This window comes from Phacochoerus africanus, chromosome 2 (assembly GCF_016906955.1).
Source record: "Phacochoerus africanus isolate WHEZ1 chromosome 2, ROS_Pafr_v1, whole genome shotgun sequence".
NCBI lineage: Eukaryota > Metazoa > Chordata > Mammalia > Artiodactyla > Suidae > Phacochoerus > Phacochoerus africanus.
This window is the reverse complement of record NC_062545.1, coordinates 238,185,080-238,206,069: the sequence shown is the minus strand read 5'-3', so window position 1 is coordinate 238,206,069 and position 20,990 is coordinate 238,185,080. Positions and strand designations below refer to the sequence as shown.

General features: G+C 38.2%; 1 protein-coding gene across 1 annotated transcript in view; it reads right to left on the bottom strand.

Annotated features, from left to right (window-relative positions):
- Positions 1–20,990, bottom strand: part of LOC125120834 (phospholipid-transporting ATPase FetA-like) — a 97,611-nt gene that overhangs the window by 53,698 nt on the left and 22,923 nt on the right. Inside the window, exons 2-5 of the mRNA XM_047769243.1 lie at positions 9,036–9,203; positions 4,198–4,311; positions 3,295–3,393; positions 1,773–1,834 (exon numbers count right to left, since the gene is read on the bottom strand). Of these exons, the coding sequence (XP_047625199.1) occupies positions 1,773–1,834; positions 3,295–3,393; positions 4,198–4,311; positions 9,036–9,203 (443 nt within the window). The remainder of the gene's footprint in view (positions 1–1,772; positions 1,835–3,294; positions 3,394–4,197; positions 4,312–9,035; positions 9,204–20,990) is intronic.

Genomic DNA, 20,990 nt, shown 5'->3' with positions numbered 1-20,990 from the left:
ATTCGACCCCTATCCTGGGAACTTCCATATGCCATGGGTGCAGCCCTAAAAAGCAAAAATAAATAAATAAATAAAAATAACACCACTTTATGACAAATTCTTCTCTAATAATCTTACAAAACCCAAGTGCTCAAGCTACTTGGGAAGTTCATTTGACTAAATTCATCTGCTAACTCTTTGGCCTCAAGAATTTCTCATATAATCAGTTTTATCTTTTCTATTTCTACTATTTCCTTTCCTTTTTAAATTTTCTTTTATCACAACTGACTTTTTTTGGTGGTATCTTATGAGAGGCTTCAACAGACCAAAACACCTGAGGAAATAATCCACCATGAGTAAGAATCAGCTGCCACAATAAGTAACAGAGTTAGATGTCCAAGAACTTCACATAATAGAATTACGTGATTAAAACTATTGGTATATACACAACGGAATACTACGCAGTTATAAAAAAGAATTAAATTTTGCCATTTGCAAAAACATAGATTTGGAGAGTATTATGCTAAGTGAAAAAGTCAAAGACAAACACTGTATAATCTTACCTAAATATGGACTCTAAGAAATACAACAAACTAGTGAATATAACAAAAAAGAAAAAGACTCATACATAGACAACAAACTAGTGGTTACCAGTGGAGAGAGCGAAGAGGAGAAGGGCAATACAGGCAGAGGGAATTAAGAGGTACAAGCTATTATGTATAAAATAAGCTACAAGGATATATTGCCTAACAGGGAAAATAGATAATACTTTAGAATAACTATAAATGGAGTATAACCTTTAAAATTGTGAATACAGGTATACTGTACACCTGTAACTTACATAATGTTGAACATTATATGTCAATTAAAAAAATATATTTAAAAATATACCATAGCTACTGGGTATTCTGTAAGGTCAGTATAAAAAAAGACTGGACTCCAGGAGTTCCCATCGTGGCGCAGTGGTTAACGAATCCGACTAGGAACCATGAGGTTGCGGGTTCGGTCCCTGCCCTTGCTCAGTGGGTTAACGATCTGGCGTTGCCGTGAGCTGTGGTGTAGGTCGCAGATGCGGCTCGGATCCCGAGTTGCTGTGGGTCTGGCGTAGGCCGGTGGCTACAGCTCCGATTCAACCCCTAGCCTGGGAACCTCCATATGCCGAGGGAGCGGCCCAAGAAATAGCAAAAAGACCAAAAAAAAAAAAAAAACCTTCTTTAGACTGTTAACAAAAAGATGCCCTAACCAAAAGCTATAGTAGTATGGTCAATAAGCCATGTAGAATCCATTGATGTGCTAAAGACAGATGTCTCTACGCTGACCATTGTACTAGTAATAATCACTTGCATGTTAATACCATGTCATAATTTACTAATTACTTTAATATATATTATTTCACTGGAATGCCAACTGTGGAGCAGAAGGTTAGGGATCTGGCATTGTCTCTGAGGTGGCCTGGGTTTGGTTCCCAGCCCAGGAACTTCCATGTGCTCTGGGGGTGGCCAAAAAAAGGAAAAAATATATATATTATTTCACTTTCATTTTCACAAGCATCTTCTAAGATAGAGAATATTGTCTCTACTTTATAGATAAGAAATAAGAGGCCCAGAGAGGTATGAAGTCACATGGCAAGTTCAGAGTATGCTAGATCTAGAAACAAATTCTTCTTATGTCCAACCCAAGGCTCTTTTCACTTCTGAATTACCTTTCCAAGCACCCAGTACATCAAGCTTTAGTAAGCCCAATCCTCTACCACATCTCATCCTACCTCAACTTTCTTCCCTAGAAGAACCTACCTGCCATTCATCAGCACCATAACAGAACGATTGTTCACTTGATTGTCATTGTGGTGCCTTTTCTAAAATTACACAAGAAAATGTTCAGGAAACAGACATAGAGCAAACTGCATACAGGTTAATAATCTTAAGTATTACTCAGTGGAGTTTTCCTTCTAATTCTCCCCCTCTTCCTCAAGCATTCCCCTATCCCCCTTCAAGCCCTTCCACCATTAAAACCACACCATGAAGTCTTCAAGAAGCTGGGAAAGGAGGTCAGAAAAAGAACCAAAAGAACCAAGGGAAAAGAAAGAGACAAAATCTTGGCTTTAATATCAAGAGCCAAAGCCTGGGGTAATTAGAACAGCTTACATCAAAAGCCACAGAGGAGGAGTTCTCTTGTGGCGCAGTGCGTTAAGGCTCTGGCGTCATCACTGTAGCGACTTGGGTCACTGTTATGGTGCAGGTTTGATCCCTGGTCTGGGAATTTCCACATGTGGCAGGTGGTGGGCCTCCCCCCTCAAAAAAATAAAAGGCAGAGGAGAGAGCAGAAAATGTTGGACAAGACCAGAGCCTCATACACTGTGGTAGGTGCAGGGAAATTAAGTATTCACAAGCATGTGGCTACCCCTATCCCCAAGCATAGTCAATAATAACAAGCTTCTACTGTGGATGCAATGAAGAAAGCGGAACAGAGGTTTTCTATTCAAAGTTCAAATAAGAAGGCAACAAATAAGGGTATATCTTTATGCTAAGATGAACATGAATCCCCTTTTTCTAATTGAGATTACTCCCTAGGGAAAGGGCAGGACTGGGAAGAGGGCAGAAAGAATCCTGAATTTGTTGGAATATTTATCCTAAAGAGGTTGTCTAAACCAGAAATAGTGGGAGGGGTTATTCTGAACTGGCAAGTTTAGTTTTCAACCCTCATCAAAAAGGGTTGGGATGGTAAGGTGGTGGTTATGAGCTACACTGGGTTTAGTACCAGAAAATTAAAATTATATTTTTGCACACCTGAAGTGTGACTGAAATTTAAACCACTATATGTGCTAATTGTGGGTTTAAAGAGTTAGAGAGTTAAAATGCTGGAGAGACAAACATCCTGCTTTCAAACTTTAGCGTAAAAATCTATCCTGGGAAAATCAGAAAGACTCTCTTAGAGAAGTTTCAAGCAGGTCAACAGCACTACTAGGCATAATACTGGATCCTCACCCTCACCCATTCATGCTGGACTTGCTGTAAATAGCAAAGAGGAAGCTGTGCAGCATTCACTGGGAGCCAGTATCTCCCTCCAAGGCCAGGAAAAGAGTCAGCCTCAGTTATGTCATGGTGTTTTCTAAAACCAGAGGGTTCCTAGTTGTGTGTACTTGATAGAACTTAAAGTTGGAAAGGGAAACAAGAAAAGCTGGAGAGGAGAAAGAAAAAATGGCAAAGGGGAGAAGAAAGAAAAGAACAAGAGAAAGTGGTGGGAGACAGAAGGAAGAGGAAAGAGGAGTATTAAAAAGGGACAGTGAGGGACTAGAGGCCCAGGAAGCCACATCACCAAGTCATCGATGGCATCTTTCACTGCTGTTATGGACAGCACCACCATCAAGGGCATCACAGTCGTGTACCAGGCTAAGGAGGCGATCTGGGGAATCAACTAGGAGAGAGAAGAGGAGAGAAACGTGGGTCAGAAAGCTTAAAGGACAACACATTTCCCTCCCACCTCCACCCCACCACCATTTTCACCTCCCTGGATCCATAATAAGTTCAACTATCCTAGTTGATTTCCATTGTTGTAGCCCCCAAATAACCACCCAAATATAACTAAACATCTCCTAAGAAGGGATGAGAGAAGAGATGATAAATTGCCATGCATATGTCCTGAACTCTACTACCTTTGACTCAATGGCAAAGAGCCATTTCTCCTTTGATAATGAAGGGGCTGGGGGCAGGAAGGCATGAGTGGACATGGGAAAACGATGTACCCTCTCACATCTCTTCAGCACAAGGGGAAATGAGATGATCTGTTTCTTCCTCCCAACTTGTGTCTACCCTGCCCTGTGCTTATGTTCTAAACTATTCTCCCTCAGCATTCCTGTGTGTTAACTTTCTGTCAGGGAGGCTGGGACAAGGAGGAGGAATCGGGTTACAGCTGAGATTGGGGTGAAGAGTCAAGTCTGTGGCCTTTTATGGTTAAACTGAACCGTGGCCATGCAGCCATGATGAGAGAGCACCCTTTCCTTGGAAGCGTGTCTCCTTCCTCTTGTAGAGGCATGTTTAACCCCGGCTAATACTGACCACAGCCACTCTAGGGGACTGGTCTGAGCCCCCAGCCATGCACCTGCCTGTTACCGAAAGAGAGAAGACAGCTTTCAGTTTTAAGGAGAAGGATTGATTACAATAACCTGACCCCAGAGAGGCAGATAAAATGCTCTGTGGAAAAGGCCCTAAAAGGCAATACCTGTAGGAAAAGCAAAAAGAGGAAATATGCATTTGCAAGTCTCTGGAACTGTTCAAACAGGTTCATAGGCAGGAAGTTAAAGGCATTATATTTTGAGGTCTTGATGCTATTGTTCTGTGAGTAAAAGAACACAAGCACAATTAGAAGAACAAAAGACCCCATCTCCCAGTCTTAACAAAAAAGACTAAGACCATTTCATAAAATAGGAAAAAGCCACAGCTTCCCAACACAGTGGAGGAAGGAGGTAAAAAGTGTTTGTCTCCTAAGCTCCTTTTCTTTGAGACCTAGAGAGGCCTAGAGTATGCAGAGATGGCAAGGCTGATCTATACGGGACATTTTAAGGAGGGGCAGAATATATTTATGCCCTGAACAGAATTCCTTGTTTATTGATGACATGGATAATAATGATGATAATAAAACCAACAACAATAAAAACGTTCACTTTTTTTCTTTTTGTAGGGTTTCCCCCACGGCATATGGAAGTTCCCAGGCTAGGGGTTGAATCAGAGCTGCAGCTACTGGCCACGGCCACAGCCACAGCAACATGGGATCCAAGCCACATCTGTGACCTCCACCACAGCTCACAGCAAGGCCAGATCCTTAACCCACTGAGCAAGGCCAGGGATTGAACCGGAATCCTCATGGATACCAGTGAGGTACGTAACCCACTGAGCTACAATGGGAACTCCCAAAACTTATACTTCTTGAATATTTACTAGGTGTAAGGCACTGTTCTAAGTATTTTATATGGAGCAACTCATTTAATTTTCACACCGACTATACGAAGGGAGTAATGTATGTTCATCTTTTGAGGATGAAGAAATAGAGGCACTGAGGCTAATTTCTTTGTCCAAGACCACACAGTTTCTTACAGAGTTGAAATTGTGCTGTCCCCTGAGCCCCAGTTCACCTGTGCAGCCATCCAAATGTTTTCCTTCCTTAGAATCAGAATCTTTCAGTTTCCTCTTACCCTCTGATTCAAGGTCCTTCTCAGCCCTAAACAGCAGGCAAGTTTGCCATTTGTGTTAGCTCTACTTCAGAGCTTGCTGAAGCTTTTCTTAGCCTGGCAAACTCAGTTTGGTGTGCCTTTACATGCTGCTTTCAATGCTGAAGGATCTTAGATGCTAAAAGTAAATTGTGGTCTTTCAGCTGTAGGCCACTGAAGGTTCCCACGCTGGTTGCTGTCAACACTGGAGAATCACTTGCCGCTTAATTGTCCTGAGAGAATCTAAATAGTGTTGGACTACATCTAAGCTATTATTTTGCTGAGTGAAAATGAGAACTTGCTACCATTTCGATCCTCATCTAAAGATGCTGACAGGACCATGTTACTTTCTATTTTTGGGTTTTTAGTCATTTGACCTAAGATGTAAGAGTTTGAATCTAAGAGTTCAAGAAAAGCAGAAGAATGAGAGCAGGTAATTCCCAAAGGACAAGACTTCTCCCCCACCACCTCCATCTACAAGGCCAAACAAAAGAATAAACCAACCTCTAATTCTGGAGTACAGATACTGCTCAAATATGGAGTAGATGCAAACTATTACATTAAGAATGGACAAACATAGTCCTACTATATAACACAGGGAACTGTACCCAATCTCCTGGGATATATATGTATAACTGAGTCACTTTGCTGTTTAGCAGAAATTGGCACAATGTTGTAAATCAAACTATACTTCATTTTTTTGAAAAAAGAGTCTTGTGGAGCCCTACCTTGAGAAGACATCTGAATCTTTCTCTTCGAGAAAAAACACTAAGGCTACAAATTGCCTAGGAAGGTTAGATAGGTTACCCAGTCCAGATCTACTTCCCCAGGGAAGAGAAGCTGGTCAAACAGCTTCACACCTAGGAGTTTAGAGATTCAAGCTAAACCTAAGATTTCCTTGGTGTTTCTTCATGATTATCCAATTAATAATCAGTCAAACACTTATTTCTCAAGGTTTGCTCTGTTTACAGCTCTATGCTGGCTGAAAAAGAATTAGACAAAATCCACCCTGGAGAGCTCATGGGTCTGTCTTGAATGGAGTTCTAACTAAATGACCTTTATAGGCCCTTCTAGCCCCAAGAGTACATTAATCAAAAATATAAACAGTTTTCTTTGATACTCTGAATTTCTTGGGTCTAAGTTCAGATGACTCTGATATTTGGATCTAAAGATGTTTTGATCTTTTGCTTTACTGAAGTAGCTGGCTTTCCCTATTGATTTTCTATTTTATTTTCTAGTTTATTGATATATTTCAGGTTTCTACTCACTTGGGTAGCATTTGCTTAGGAAACAAAGGCAAAAACCATGCTGATTCTGCCTCAAGATAGACATATCAGTACCTCTTTACTAACTTGGCAGCTAGAGTGTTTTGTTCTACTCTTATATGCCAAACCAGAAGAAATATCTCAAAAATGTAGAATATCAGCTTAACTATGAAATTCCTCACTGTGTGGTTCTTTTGGCAGACGTGATACAATTTAAGCATGATTGAATAGATGTATTTTGGTGTGGGCTATTTATTTATTTGGGTAGTGAGAGCTGACTGATGGCTAAATGGGGGAATAGAGGAGAACAGAAGGCCAAGGATATAATAAGTATCAGGAGTTTGGGGGTTGGGTGAAGAAAAGGAGTAGGAATGGAAAAAATTAGAGAAATGGGACGAAAATAAGCAACAGGTAGGGCCAGGGAAGTGAAATGGTTTTTAAGTATGCATGAATCCATCAAATCTGTTTATTTATTTATTAACTATTCAGCATATGTTTACCTGAATGCCAAGTATGTGCCAAATATCATGCTGGGATCAGTAGATACAGAGATGAATGAAACTCGTACCCTCCTGTCACAGGGTAATAGTTTCTTGGTAAAGAGAACTAACATTTTCACAATGATATTTAATTCTAATAACCACATATACGGTGAACACTATTATGCCCTTTTTGTAGATGAGGGAACTGAACATCAGAGAAGTTAAATAATATGCCTAAGGATGCAAGGTTAGTAAAGAGCTGTGTTCAAACTCATATCTGTTTGATGTCAAAACCTAGTTTTACTGTACCATAGTGCTTCTTAGGCAGATTTAGAAGGTAGAGAGGGGAAACCTGATCCCATGGCCATATCCAAAATACTATTATCCAGAACCTCTCTAACTCAGAAATCATAAACCAATATCCTGCAGAGACTACAAATATGCATGTCTATGAATATTATTATATACTCATAGCACTACATGTGCACAAAGTAACAAATATTAAAAAATTGCTAACAATTGTAAAAGATTGGAAACAACTCAAATGTCAATTTATAAGGAACTAGTTATAAACTACGCTAAATCTGCCCAGGAAATATTATGTGGTTGAAAAAAGAAAAGAAGGAAAAAGATGTAATGAAATTATGATCATGAAAATACCTCCAGGACATACTGTTAAGATTCAGAATAGTGTAAGAAAGTGGGAAAATGAGAATATATATATATATATATATATTTTTTTTTTGTCTTTTGTCTTTTTTGTTGTTGTTGTTGTTGTTGCTATTTCTTGGGCCGCTCCTGCCGGCATATGGAGGTTCCCAGGCTAGGATCGGAGTTGAATCGGAGCTGAATCGGAGCTGTAGCCACCGGCCTACGCCAGACCCACAGCAACGCGGGATCCGAGCCGCGTCTGCAACCTACACCACAGCTCACGGCAACGCCAGATCGTTAACCCACTGAGCAAGGGCAGGGACCGAACCCTCAACCTCATGGTTCCTAGTCGGATTCGTTAACCACTGCGCCACGACGGGAACTCTGAGAATATATATTTGTATTTGCTTTACAAATACTTTGCACAAAGAAGCACTGATGAAAATATAAGAAACTAATAAAAGTGATTGCCTATAGGGAGTGGAGATGTAGGCAAAGGTGGGGTGTTGGAGCATGACCTTTTTAAAAACATATGTATTTTATGAATTGTTTATTCTCACTTTATACTTAATTGAAAAATGAATAATCCAAAAGATCATTAACAGTAGTTTTCATAAAAAGAAATTAAAAAGGCTAATTAACATGAAAAGATTACTGATCCCACTCAAAATTAAGGAAAGATAGACAACAAAATGTTGTTTTTCATGTAAGAGCCTGGCAAAGATGAAAAAGATTGATAATACCAAGTTTGGCAGGAATATGGAGAAGTGAGTAGTCTTCACTATAGGCAGAAAATATAAAAGGATATAATCTTTTTAGAGGGCAATCTGGCAATATGTATAAAAAATTTTAATGTGTTTTCCTTCTGACCCAGCCAATTCACTCCTAGGAAACTCTCATAGGATATATTCACACAAACGTGCCAAAGTATATGTGGTATAATGGTGCTTATTCAGGACCATTTATAAAAGCAAAACACTGGAGACATTTTTTCTTTTTTTTTTTTTTTTTTGGAGGGAGAACCTGGATATAAATTGAGACCATTAAAATGTTTATCACTGAGAGATTGGTTAAATAAATTAAGGTATATTGATACAATGAGAAACTATGCTGCTATTAAATGAATTAGGAAGCTCTACATGCATTGTCATAGAGAGATGCCTAAGTGAGAAAAAACTGTGGAACTCTGCTTTCATTTCTGCAAGCTACAGTATTTCTTTTCTAGGAGCTATATATAAAACCCCAAATTTGAGATACATTCTCCCCTGAGCCTGGATCACTGGATATTGGTTTCTGTGCCCTCAATGCTCCCTGCTTCATTGTATAGGAACTTGAAAGAAAGTAGAACCTAGGTTGCAGGATCTGTAGCTACAAAGAATTTCCTGCTTCACTGATAAGAGAGATCATTAGAGAATGTTGGCCTCCTTCTGAAATAGCTAGAGACCTAATACTCACCGGATAGCCAAATAGATTGTTAAATTCTCTGTTATTAGCTTGCAGATATCTCTCTTGTTCTGAAAAAGAGGAGAGAAATGATGAGAAGGATGCTACTCTGCAGATCAGCCTAGGATGCTGGTTGCTAGTGAAGACCACTAGATCTTCACACTTTATCACTGAGGATGTCTGTCAACAAACAAGATTTTGTCTCTTTATTCAAAGAATCAAGAAATAGAATAAAAATGGAAACCATAAAGTGTTCAAATTTTCTGGAGGCAAGAGGACAGGTAACTTATGAGTAATTCTACACCATTAATGCTTCTAGTAATCCTAGACTATGTTTTCACAGACAACAGGATGGCCTGCACTAACGTTACTGCCAAACACAGAAAGCCAGTCCTCCTTCACAAGTTAATTACAGCAACTTATTTGAAGATATCTTAGGTTTTTATCCAAGGCAGCCTTTCTTAAACTTGCTTGACTAAATCTGAATTAATAAATCATTACTGAGCATTTATTTCACAGCAATCAGTGTGCTAAATGCTATGGGGAGTTTAAAAGATGAGAAAGGCAGAGTCCTGATTTCTAGGGACTTGTAATTTAGTGGAGTCAGCCTGATAACCACAATACATGGCAAAATCATTACATCAAAATATATAGGTGTTAAAAATAGCCCATTACCTTGTTATGAAAAGTCTTAAAAGTATGTATTATCAGTAGATCTTTCTGTCCTGTATGAAACATTCCTATAGCTTTTTCAATTCTTCACTGATCCAACAAGAATTCACTGAGTTGTTAGCAAGTGTTAGGCCACCCTGAGTTATGAACATTCATGTACAAGTTTTTGTGTGGATGTTTTCATTTCACTTGGCTATATACGTAAGAGTAGAACTCCTCGGTCATATGGTCGCTCCTAGTTTTAACACTTAGGGGAACAGCCAAACAAATTTTGACAGCAGTTGCATTATTTTACATTCTCTCCGACGACGTATGAGAATTCCAATTTCTCTACATCCTTGCCAACATTTATTGTTGTTCTTTCTTTTAACCATCGTAGTGGTTATGAAGTAATATCTCATTGTGGATTTGCATTTCCCTAATAACCTGATGATGCTGAGTATCCTTTTATGTGCTTTATTGAACATTTATATATCTTCTTTAGAGAAATGACTACTCAGATTCTTCACCCATTTTTATTTTTATATTTGTTTTGGCTGTGCCCAAGGCATATGCAAGTTCCTGAGTGAGGGATCAAACCCACACCATAGCAGCAACCCTGAGCCACTGCAGTGTCAATGCCACATCTTTAACCCACTACGCCAGAAGGAAACTTCACTTGGCCCACTTTCAAACTAGATTAATTATCTTTTTTATTTTATAATGATTTTCATTTTTCCATTATAGCTGATTTATGGTAGTTTCTGTCGGTTTTCTACTGCACAGCAAGGTGACTCAGTCACACACACGTATACATTCTTTTTTCTCATATTATCATGCTCCATCATAAGTGACTAGATATAGTACCCCACACTATACAGCAGGATCTCATTGCTTATCCATTCCAAAGGCAATAGCTTGCAACTATTAACCCCAAATTCCCAATCCATCCCACTCCCTCCCCCTCTGCCTTCCCCTTGGCAACCACAAGTCTGTTCTTCAAGTCCATGATTTTCTTTTGTGTGGGAAGGTTCATTTGTGCTGTGTATTAGATTACTGATGTAAGTGATATCATATGGTATTTGTCTTTCTCTTTCTGACTTACTTCACTCAGGATGAGAGTCTCTAGTTCCATCCATGTTGCTGCAAATGGCATTATTTCATTTTTTTTTTTTATGGCCGAGTAGTATTCCATTGTGTATATATACACCACATCTTCCTAATCCAATCATCTGTTGATAGACATTTAGGTTGTTTCCATGTCTTGGCTATTGTGAATAGTGCTTCAATGAACATGCAGGTGCATGTGTCTTTTTTAAGGAAAGTTTTGTCTGGATATATGCCCAAGAGCAGGATGGCTGGGTCATATGGTAGTTCTATGTATAGTCTTCTAAGGTACCTCCATACTGTTTTCTATAGTGGTTGTACCAATTTACATTCCCACCAACAGTGCAGGAGGGTTCCCTTTTCTCCACACCCTCTCCAGCATTTGTTATTTGTGGACTTATTAACGATGGTCATTCTGAAGTGGTGTGAAATGGTGTGTCATAGTAGCTTTGATTTGCATTTTTCTAATAATCAATGATGTTGAGCATTTTTTCATGTGCTTGTCGGCCATCTGTATCTTCCTTGGAGAAATGTCTATTCAGGTCTTTTGCCCATTTTTCAATTGGGTTGTTGGCTTTTTTTGCTGTTGAGTTGAATACGTTGTTTGTATATTTTAGAGATGAAGCCCTTGTCAGTTGCATCATTTGAAACTATTTTCTCCCACTCTGTAAGTTGTCTTTTTGGTTTTTTTTTTTTGGTTTCCTTTGCTGTGCAAAAGACTGTCAGTTTGATGATATCCCACTGGTTTATTTTTGCTTTTATTTCTATTGCCTTGGGAGACTGACTTGAGAAAACATTTGTAAGGTTGATATCAGAGAACATTTGCCTATGTTCTCTTCTAGGAGTTTGATGGTGTCTTGTCTTACATTTAAGTCTTTAAGCCATTTTGAGTTTATTTTTGTGCACGGTGTGAGGGTGTGTTCCAGTTTCATTGATTTGCATGCAGCTGTCCAGTATTCGCAGCAATACTTGCTGAAAAGACTGTCTTTTTCCCATTTTATGTTCTTGCCTCCTTCATCAAAGATTAATTGACCGTAGGTGTCTGGTAATTATTTTTTTAAAGAGCTGTGGGCTCTTTATATATTCTGACTAAGAGTCACTTATCAGATATGTAATTTGCACATATTTTATCCCACTCTGGTTTTAAATGTCATTTTTATAATGTATTAAATTCTAACATATTGAATGTAATTATGGGTTATCTATTAAGTTCTTTTGTTCTATTCATCTTTAAAAAATTTTTTTAAATTGAAGTATAGTTGGTTGATAATATTGTGTTAATTTCTGGTGTACACAAGGTTATACATATACATATTTTCAGATTATTTTCCATGTAGGTTATTACAAAACATTGAATATATTTTCCTGTGCTATACAGTAAATTCTTGCTGCATATATGTTTTATGCATAGTAGTTTGTATTCATTAATGTCATATTCAATTTATTCCTCCTCCTCATCTCTTAAATTAAGCAACTTTTAGTACAGGACAGTAAGTCTTCTTTTTAAAGCTCTTCTTGGCTATTCTGGTCTATTTTCTGTTCTGAGAAACTTCAGAATCAATTTGTCCAGTTTGCTCAAGACTGGAGTTTTGATTAGAGGTAAAGACAAAGAAAATTTCATTCACTAGAATCCTGGGGATATAGTAAAAGCAGGTTATTAGAAAAAGCAGAGCTACCTCCCATGGGAAAGATGTTAGGTATTAAAAATCAAAATGCATTTCTCAGGGGGCTAAGATGTCAGACTTTTGAAAGCGTAGGAGAGAGCCAATGATAAGACAAGAATTTTTACGGTTCTTCATGTAATTTCCTTTATTTCTCCTCTGGTTGTCAGCAACAATTATTAAATATTATAAGTCAGAACAAGTTTCTCATAGAAAATATCTAAGCGGAGTTCCCGTTGTGGCTCAGTGGAAACAAATCTGACTAGCATCCATGAGGATGCAGGTTTGATCCCTGGCCTCACTCAGTGGGTTAAGGATCCAGCACTGCCATGAGCTGTGGTGAAGGTCTCAGATGTGGCTTGGATCTGACATTGCCATGGCTGTGGTGTAGGCCAGCTGCTCAGCTCCAATTCAACCCCTAACCTTCAAATGCTGCAGTTGTGGCCCTTTTAAAAAGATTAAAAAAATTAAAAAATAAAAAATAAATAAAAGAGAAGAAACTAAAAGTGTGAGAGAAAAAGAAGACACATTTATGGGAAGAACACTATCACTCATGGTGGAGATAATAAAGGAAGAAAGAAACTTTTTAGACTAGATAATAAAAAAAATTATTTAAGATTCCCTATGGATTGTGAATACTGTTGAAAAAAGACTGGGATGACCATTTTTCCCTATAACTTGTTAACTCAAAATTTACTCCTGTTTAGCTGAAAAAGGCATGGCAAAAAGTGAATTACAGATTAGAGCTGTAGAAGACTGGAAATTAGCTTAGAGTATCTAGGAGATGGCCTAGTTGAAGTAGCAGTGACGGTGGAATTCAAAGGGACAAACGCCTATCTCTAGCCTCTAGTGACTGTGGATAATGCATCCTTCACTGAGAACTAAGGGTTAAGTCTACAGCCTGTTCAGTAAAGGCCTGGTTTCACAAGGACCTGTGCTAAAAGCTGACCTGAGGGTGATTAAAATCATTGAACTGAAAGGGCCAGACATCTTTGAAGCAAGGTAACCTGGTATCATAAATTGTGCAGTGGACTTAAAAAAAAAAGTGAAGATAAAAAAACGGAGTTAAAAAATGGAAGTTGGGAATTCCTACTGTGGCAGAATGGATTAATGACCTGGTTTGTCTCTGTGGAGGCGCTTGTTCAATCCCCAGTCCCACATAGTGGGTTAAGGATCAGGTATTGCTGCAGCTGTGGTGAAGGCTGCACTCAGCTCTGACTTGGATTTCCCTGGCCCAGGAACTTTCATATGCCATGGGTGTGGCCAGAAAAAAAAAATTGGAATTAAAAATATAGCAGGCTCCCACAGTGGTTAAGAACATGGGAACTATATTCAATGTCCTTAAGAACCTATAATGGAAAATAATCTGAAAAATATACATATAACTGAATCACTGCTGTATATCAGAAACTAACACAATATTATAAATCAACAGTATTTCAATTAAAAAGAAAAAGGACAATTAAGTCAGCTTGCTAGGGTTCAAATCTCAATCCTTCACTTACCAGCTGTATAACCTTGAGGAAGTTATTTAATCTCTCTGAAACTCATTTTCTTCATCTGTAAAATGAATGATAATAATACCTGCTCATAAGGTTATTGTGAGGATTAGTAAATCAAGGCATGCAAAGCATTTAAGAACAATTCACAGTATATTAAAAAATGCTCAGAAAGTTTAATCTATTCTAGACTGGGCTCTGTCACTAGATTGTTAAGTGACTTAGGGCCAGTCACCTTCCATTTCTAGCCTTAAGTTTTCTCATGTGTAAAATGGGACAGTAAAATTTACTTCATATGCTAATTGTAAAGTATCTACATAATAGCTGACATGTCAAAAGTACTCATTAAATGATCTTTTTTTGTCCTTTATCTTACACTATGTCAAGGAAATTCCACAAGCATCATTGATATAGTTGTCTGTGCTCAAAGTAGATTTTGAATATTCAGCTATCTCCTATTGATGTACGAAGCTGATTCAGCCAGTAAAAAAGAAAGAATACAAAAGCTACAGTCTAATGAGGGAAAAATCCCTTGGTGGGATGGTAGTAGAAGAGAAGTGTCAGAGTAGGAGAAGCCTCTAAGGACATCTTTAAGACATTTGATTCAAGCGGCATCGTGAAAAACAGCGTTTATGCAATCGTGATACAATCCAGTCTCAAGTTTTAGCAGTTAAAGCTACATTGGAGATTAGCCCAGATAAGAGAATGGCAGAAACTAAAAAGGAAAATGAGCTCTTTAAGAAGGAACTATGAAAAGTGGGAGACTGAAAGAAAAGAAAGCAAGAGGAAGGAGAGAGAAAAAAGGAAGGAAGGACATTTGGTCAGGTGGCAATCAGGTTTAGGAGGTTCTGAGCAAATATCTCCTTGCTCACGGTGAGAAAAACATCACAAATAGGATTTTCCAGCTAAAGACAAAAGAGCAGACAGATGATCTTCAGGAGTGTAAGTCTCTAACTAGTATATTTGTCAAGGCCCCCTCTCCTTACTCCACCAGACTCTCCCATCAACTAAATTCAAGTGCTAGTGAGAGAAACTCAGCAATAACCCCCTGCTGTCATTCTAGATCAATATGCCTAGCGATTTTGCCCAAGTAACTTAAAGCACATGCTTGGATTTTTCCCATCTGTAAAAATAAGTGAAGAAATCTGCCAGGGGAAAGATAATTGACCAATTCCTAACATTTTTGGTCAGATTAACTGGAGTCAATTTAGAGTAGAAATACTGGAGCTTCTTAGGTTCCAAATGATCATAATTTATCCTACCAAATAGCCTAATTGGAAACATTATAGCTATCAGTTGATTTAGCTAACCATACATATAGTGACTCTACTTTCAGTTTTTTAAGGAACCTCCATATTATTTTCCATAGTGCTTGCACCAATGACCTTCCCGCCGACAGTGTATGACAGTTGCCTTTTCTTCACATCCTCTCTAGCCTTTATTATTTGCAGACTTTTTGCTTATGGCCATTCTGAATGGTGTGAGGTGATACTTCGGTGTAGTTTTGATTTACATTTCCGTAATAATTAACAATGCTGAGCAACTTTTTCATGTGCCTACTGCCCATCCGTAAGTCTTTCGAGAAATGTCTATTTAGGTCTTTTACTCATTTTTTAAATTGGTTTGTTTGTGTTTTTTTGTTACTGGATTGTATGAGCTTTTCATATATATTTTGGGGATTAAGCCTTTGTCAGTCGCGTCATTTGCAAATATTTTCTCCTAGTCCATAGGTTGTTTTTTTTCATTTTGTTTACACTTTCCATTGCTGTGCAAAAGCTTATAAGTTTGATTAGGTCCTATTTGCTTATTTTAAGTTTTTTCTTCTATTGCCTTGGGAGACTGACCTAAGAAAACACTGCTATGATTTATGTCAGAGAATGTTTTGCCTAAATTCTCTTCTAGGAGTTTTATAGTGTCATGTATTACATGTAAGTCTTTAAGCCATTTTAAGTTCATTGTTGTGTATGGTGTGAGGGAATGTTCTCATTTTACTGATTTACATTGTCCTCTATATGCTCTGTTCATAAGAAGATGCAGGAGAAATTGGGCAGTTACCCTGTTTTCCTCAGCCCTCTCTCTTTCAGCAATTCCAAGAGTAGGAGAGGACTCACTTGATTTTTCCCTCTGTTGGAAGCTCCCTGACTTCCTCCTCCTGGAACTAGGGCCTGTCCCCTTGGAATGGGCTCCTTCTAGGAATCAGACAACTGCCTAATGACAGAAAGTAAAGAAAGTAGAGTGTGGCCTTAAATCAGTGACCTAATTTAATTCTCTGTACCTTCTCCAATCCTCAAAAGGAAGCCTAAATATAGAACTACAGCCTGGCTTGCTTTCTTGAAATTTTGTCAGAAAAGGGTTTTCTTCATGTCAAGCAGTTTCATTCTTAAAGATGGCTTGGGTATGATTACTTAGTTCTTTTTAGTACTTTGATTCACCACAGGAAAGCGTGGCAGGTACAGAAATCCTAACACCATACCCAGATCCACTTGCTTTGTCCATCGTCTGCAAAAGATGATCTTACCTGCCTCAGCAACATCTTTTCACACTGAACACTTCTTTTTAATTTTTTTTCTTTTTTCTTTTTTGTCTTTTTAGAGCCGCACCTGCGGTATATGGAGGGTCCCAGGCTTAGGAGTTGAATTGGAGCTGTAGCCACTGGCCTACACCACAGCCAAAGTAATGCCAGGCCCAAGCCACATCTGCAGCCTACATCACAGCTCACGGCAATGCTGGATCCTTAACCCACTGAGTGAGGCCAGGAATTAAACCTGAGTCCTCAAGGATGCTAGCAGATTTGTTTCTGCTGAGCCATGATGGGAACTCCAACCATTTGTTTTTTAACAGGAGGTGGTTTTGAAGGATGGGGAGAGGAAAAGGAACACACACTTTCCTGATGAACTTCCAAATACAAGTACAAAATAAAATCACGGATAAAAGTACAAAAGATGGGCGATTGCAATTACTTAAATTAGAATTCTCAAATGACAAAACAGTGGAGCTTGTAACTATAAGTATGGAATATTTACTTCTGCAAAGTGTATTTCCTTTCCTGGTCAGTTTGCTTGATTGGTAGTTTGTCCAGGTTGTTTATCTGTCATATGTGCGAGTGCACACATACATGTGTGTGCATGTGCATGTTTTGGAGGCAATAATAATGACATACAGACTACCTTCATTTTGTCCATCCTCATTCTGCCTTTCAAATAGAGACATAACAGAGTAGTTCCAGTTATAATTCCCTGGAATTTCTGTAAAGGAAATAAAAAGATTTAGAACAAGAATTTCTCATTACTTAAATGTATGCTTAAGAAACTTGGAACTTAATCTCTGAAATCCAAAATAAATCTACCTCCAAAATACATATCCTAAATTTTAGAATTCATTTCATATGTCCTTATTATAAACTTATATTTTCAAAACTCGGGAAACAGCATCCACTTCCTGCAACCAAATCTAAGCTGATTACTATCTGTTAAAAAATTAGCTCAAACTTGGAAAGAGGCTAAAGAAATTAGTGGGTGATCTTTTACCGAAGTTCTCAGCTTACATCTTCAGTTAGTTTTCTATTGACTGGACTACTCTATAACTCCATAGGACAGGGGTTAACTTGAGGGTTTTTTTTTTTTTTTTTTGATAGGTGAGAAATAGATTTATTAAGATAAGATACCTGTGAGAGATGCGAGCAGGCAGGCAAGGAGGCTCTGCCTAATTTGTAGATTTTTATCTAACATAGGTACAAATATTTTGTCTGTGGAAAATATAACTCCAAAGATTATGACTTATGCACTTTAGGACTTTAATTAGTTTTATGTATAATTGAGAAATCTTAACACTTCTTTATGAAATTGCCTAAAATTACATAGCTCCTAAATTTTCATTTGAACTGGACTTAACATCTCACTGATTCCCTCATTAATTAGTGAGTTAAATAAAATCCTTTTTTTTTTTTTTTTTTTAATGGCTGCACTTGTGGCATATGGAAATTCCCAGGCTAGGGGTCGAATCAGAGCTGTAGCTACAGGCATACACCACAGCCATGGCAACACCAGATCTGAGCCACATCTGCAACCTATACCACAGGTTGTGGCAACAATAGATACTTAACCCTCTAAGCAAGGTCAGGGATCAAACCTGCATCCTCAGGGACACTGTCGAGTTCTTCACCTGCTAAGCCACAACCGGAATTCTTAAATAAAATCTTTGATACCATTTTATATTTATATAAGAGTCATGTTTTTTAACTTTTAAAAAAATTTTACTTTATCAAACTCTATGAATATACCACACAGAAAATCCTTCTTTCTCTCCATCCTTAACCCAATTCAGAAAAGGCCAATAAAGTATATTTATTTTAGTTACTTATTTCTTTCAGGTCTCCTAAGTCACTAAATGTGCATAGGCCAAGACTAGAAAATTTAACACACATTTTCATCTTAATTATCCCAAACAAGATTAGATGGGACAAAAACCCATAATCTTGAGGGGAGTGTAAAATCTAAGCTGAAAGAGTGTTTAGAGACAAGGGATGCTCAACTGTCAGAAAAAAAATTATCTAGACAACTGTGATCACTTTAGAAGGAGAAGGCATCTTCCAGTTCTGCACTCCATGAGTCCTAAGTGACCTCATTAAGGACACAATTCACATTCAATAACCTAGGCAGAGTTGCATCAAATAACTTTAGGAGCCAGGGAGTTAACAGCAGTGAGATGTAATACAATATAAAATGAAGCACTGGGTATTGTGACAAATCGGTGAATACATGCTTCCTATAAAATCATCCAATTAAAAAAATTTTTTTTTGTTGTTTGTCTATTTGGGGCCGCACCCATGGCATATGGAGGTTCCCAGGTTAGGGGTTGAATTGGAGCTGTAGCTGCCAGCCTACACCACAGCCACAGCAATGTGGGATCTGAGCTGCATCTTCGACCTAGACCACAGCTCACGGCAACACTGGATCCTTAACCTACTGAGCAAGGCCAGGGATCGAACCCTCATCCTTATGTATACTAGTCAGGTTCATTAACCACCGAGCCACAATGGGAACTCCTCCAATTTTTTTTTAAAAGTAAAATGAACTACTGCGTAGGCCAAAAAAAAAAAAAAATCATTTGTACTGCATGTTTTATACCCCAATCTAAGGTCTGTTTTTTCTGTCAATAGAATCTGTGTGTTCCTAACCAACGTCAGCAGTTCTAACATCCCCAATCTCTAGGCACCCTACAATCTCAGTTGTCTATACCCCCACAGGAGGCTTGGCATTCCTACTCCTGCTGAGAAAAGAGAGCCAAGGATGGAATGTCCTGAAGTTCTGGATGCTCTCCAAACCCTGCAGGGACATCAGCAGTTTTGAGAGGGTAGCCTGGCCAAATGCACAAAGCAGCACAGCTTGGAATTTGAAATGGTTACAAGAATTTAACAGCCAGCCAGGGACCTGAGTAATGACTAGTTCATACCAGGCACTCACCAATCCTGTGACGTTCTCTGCATGCACATCACATTATATAGCAGCCAGCTGGAAGGTACATTTAAGCTGTTAAACTTAGGAGGAGTGGAAGAATGTGAGGGAAGGGAGGAAGAAATGGAATGTCGAAGGAAATAGGGAAGAGACAGAACAAAAAAAGGGATTAGTAGAACTGCAACTAATTAATGAAAGTGTGACTTTAGGGAAAGTTATTAACCACTTCATGCCTCAAATTTATTCTAAAATGAGAATAATTTTTTTTTAAGAAACAGAACATAAATTAAGCAGATACAGGACAGAAGATGCCTTGAGAGGAATATGTCAGAGAGGGGTTTGGGGTAATTATGCATTCTAAACTAAGTACGTTGTTTCCATTAGGGGGTTGAGAAGAAGAGCTGTGAGAGGATTAAGTAATGTATGAAAATGTCTGCTACAGTACTTGACGCAAAGTAGTCAATCAATAAATGGTGATGTTTTAAAATTTTAATATACATGCCCACCAGATTGGTAAAAAAAATTTAAGTCTGATAATACTGTGTTCGAGAGAAAGTAGAACCACTGGGATACTTACATACTGTTGGTGGTATTAAACAGTGGACAACCTCTTTGGAAAACAATTTGGCCCTAGCTAAAAAAGTTGATGAAACATTTACCCTATAACCCAGCTAGTTCATCTTAAATCTATATTCTAGGGAAACTGTAATAATATGTCATATACAAAGATGTGTGCAGTAGCAATGATAACAACAGCAAAACTAGAAACCAACCAAATGGCTATTAATGGTAGAACAGTAAAGTAACTTGTAGTATGTTCATAAAATGGAAAGCCACAGGGAGTTCCCGTCATGGCTCAGTGGTTAATGAACCCGACTAGTAACCATGAGGTTGCAGGTTCAATCCCTGGCCTTGCTCTGCTGGTTAAGGATCTGGTATTGCCGTGAGCTGTGGTGTAGGTCACAGACACGGCTCGGATCTGGTGTGGCTGTGGCTGTGATGTAGGCTGGCAGCTGTAGCTCTGATTCAACCCCTAGCTTGGGAACCTCCATATGCTGTGGGTGTGACCCTAAAAAGCAAAAAAAAAAAAAAAGAAAGAAAGAAATCCACAAAGTGGTGAAAATCAGTGAACTAAGTTTACATTATTAAATCTCAGGAATACAATATTTAGGGAAAAGATGAATTGCAAAATAATATATACAGTATTATTCCACTTACATAAAGATCGTGGAAAACAATATCATTAGGGATAAATATATTCAAGGTAAACCTATAAAGAGAAACAAGGGAATGAGAAATACAAAATACAAGGTAGAGGTTAGGGAAAGGAAAGGGGATGGGATGGAAAAAGCACACTGAGAGATTCAAGCTACATTTGTGCTCATACTGCTACTCTTTACAACATACACCCTGATTATAAATTTTATATCTAGTCAACATACAATAATAACAAAAGAACTAAAAAATTAAAGTGAACCTACAAGGATATAATACTCTTCCTATCTTTCTCAGGACAGTAATTTTTAAATAACATTTATTAAGGTCACTAGACTAAAATTTTTTTATTTTTAGATAAATTTAACCTTACAGAAGGGT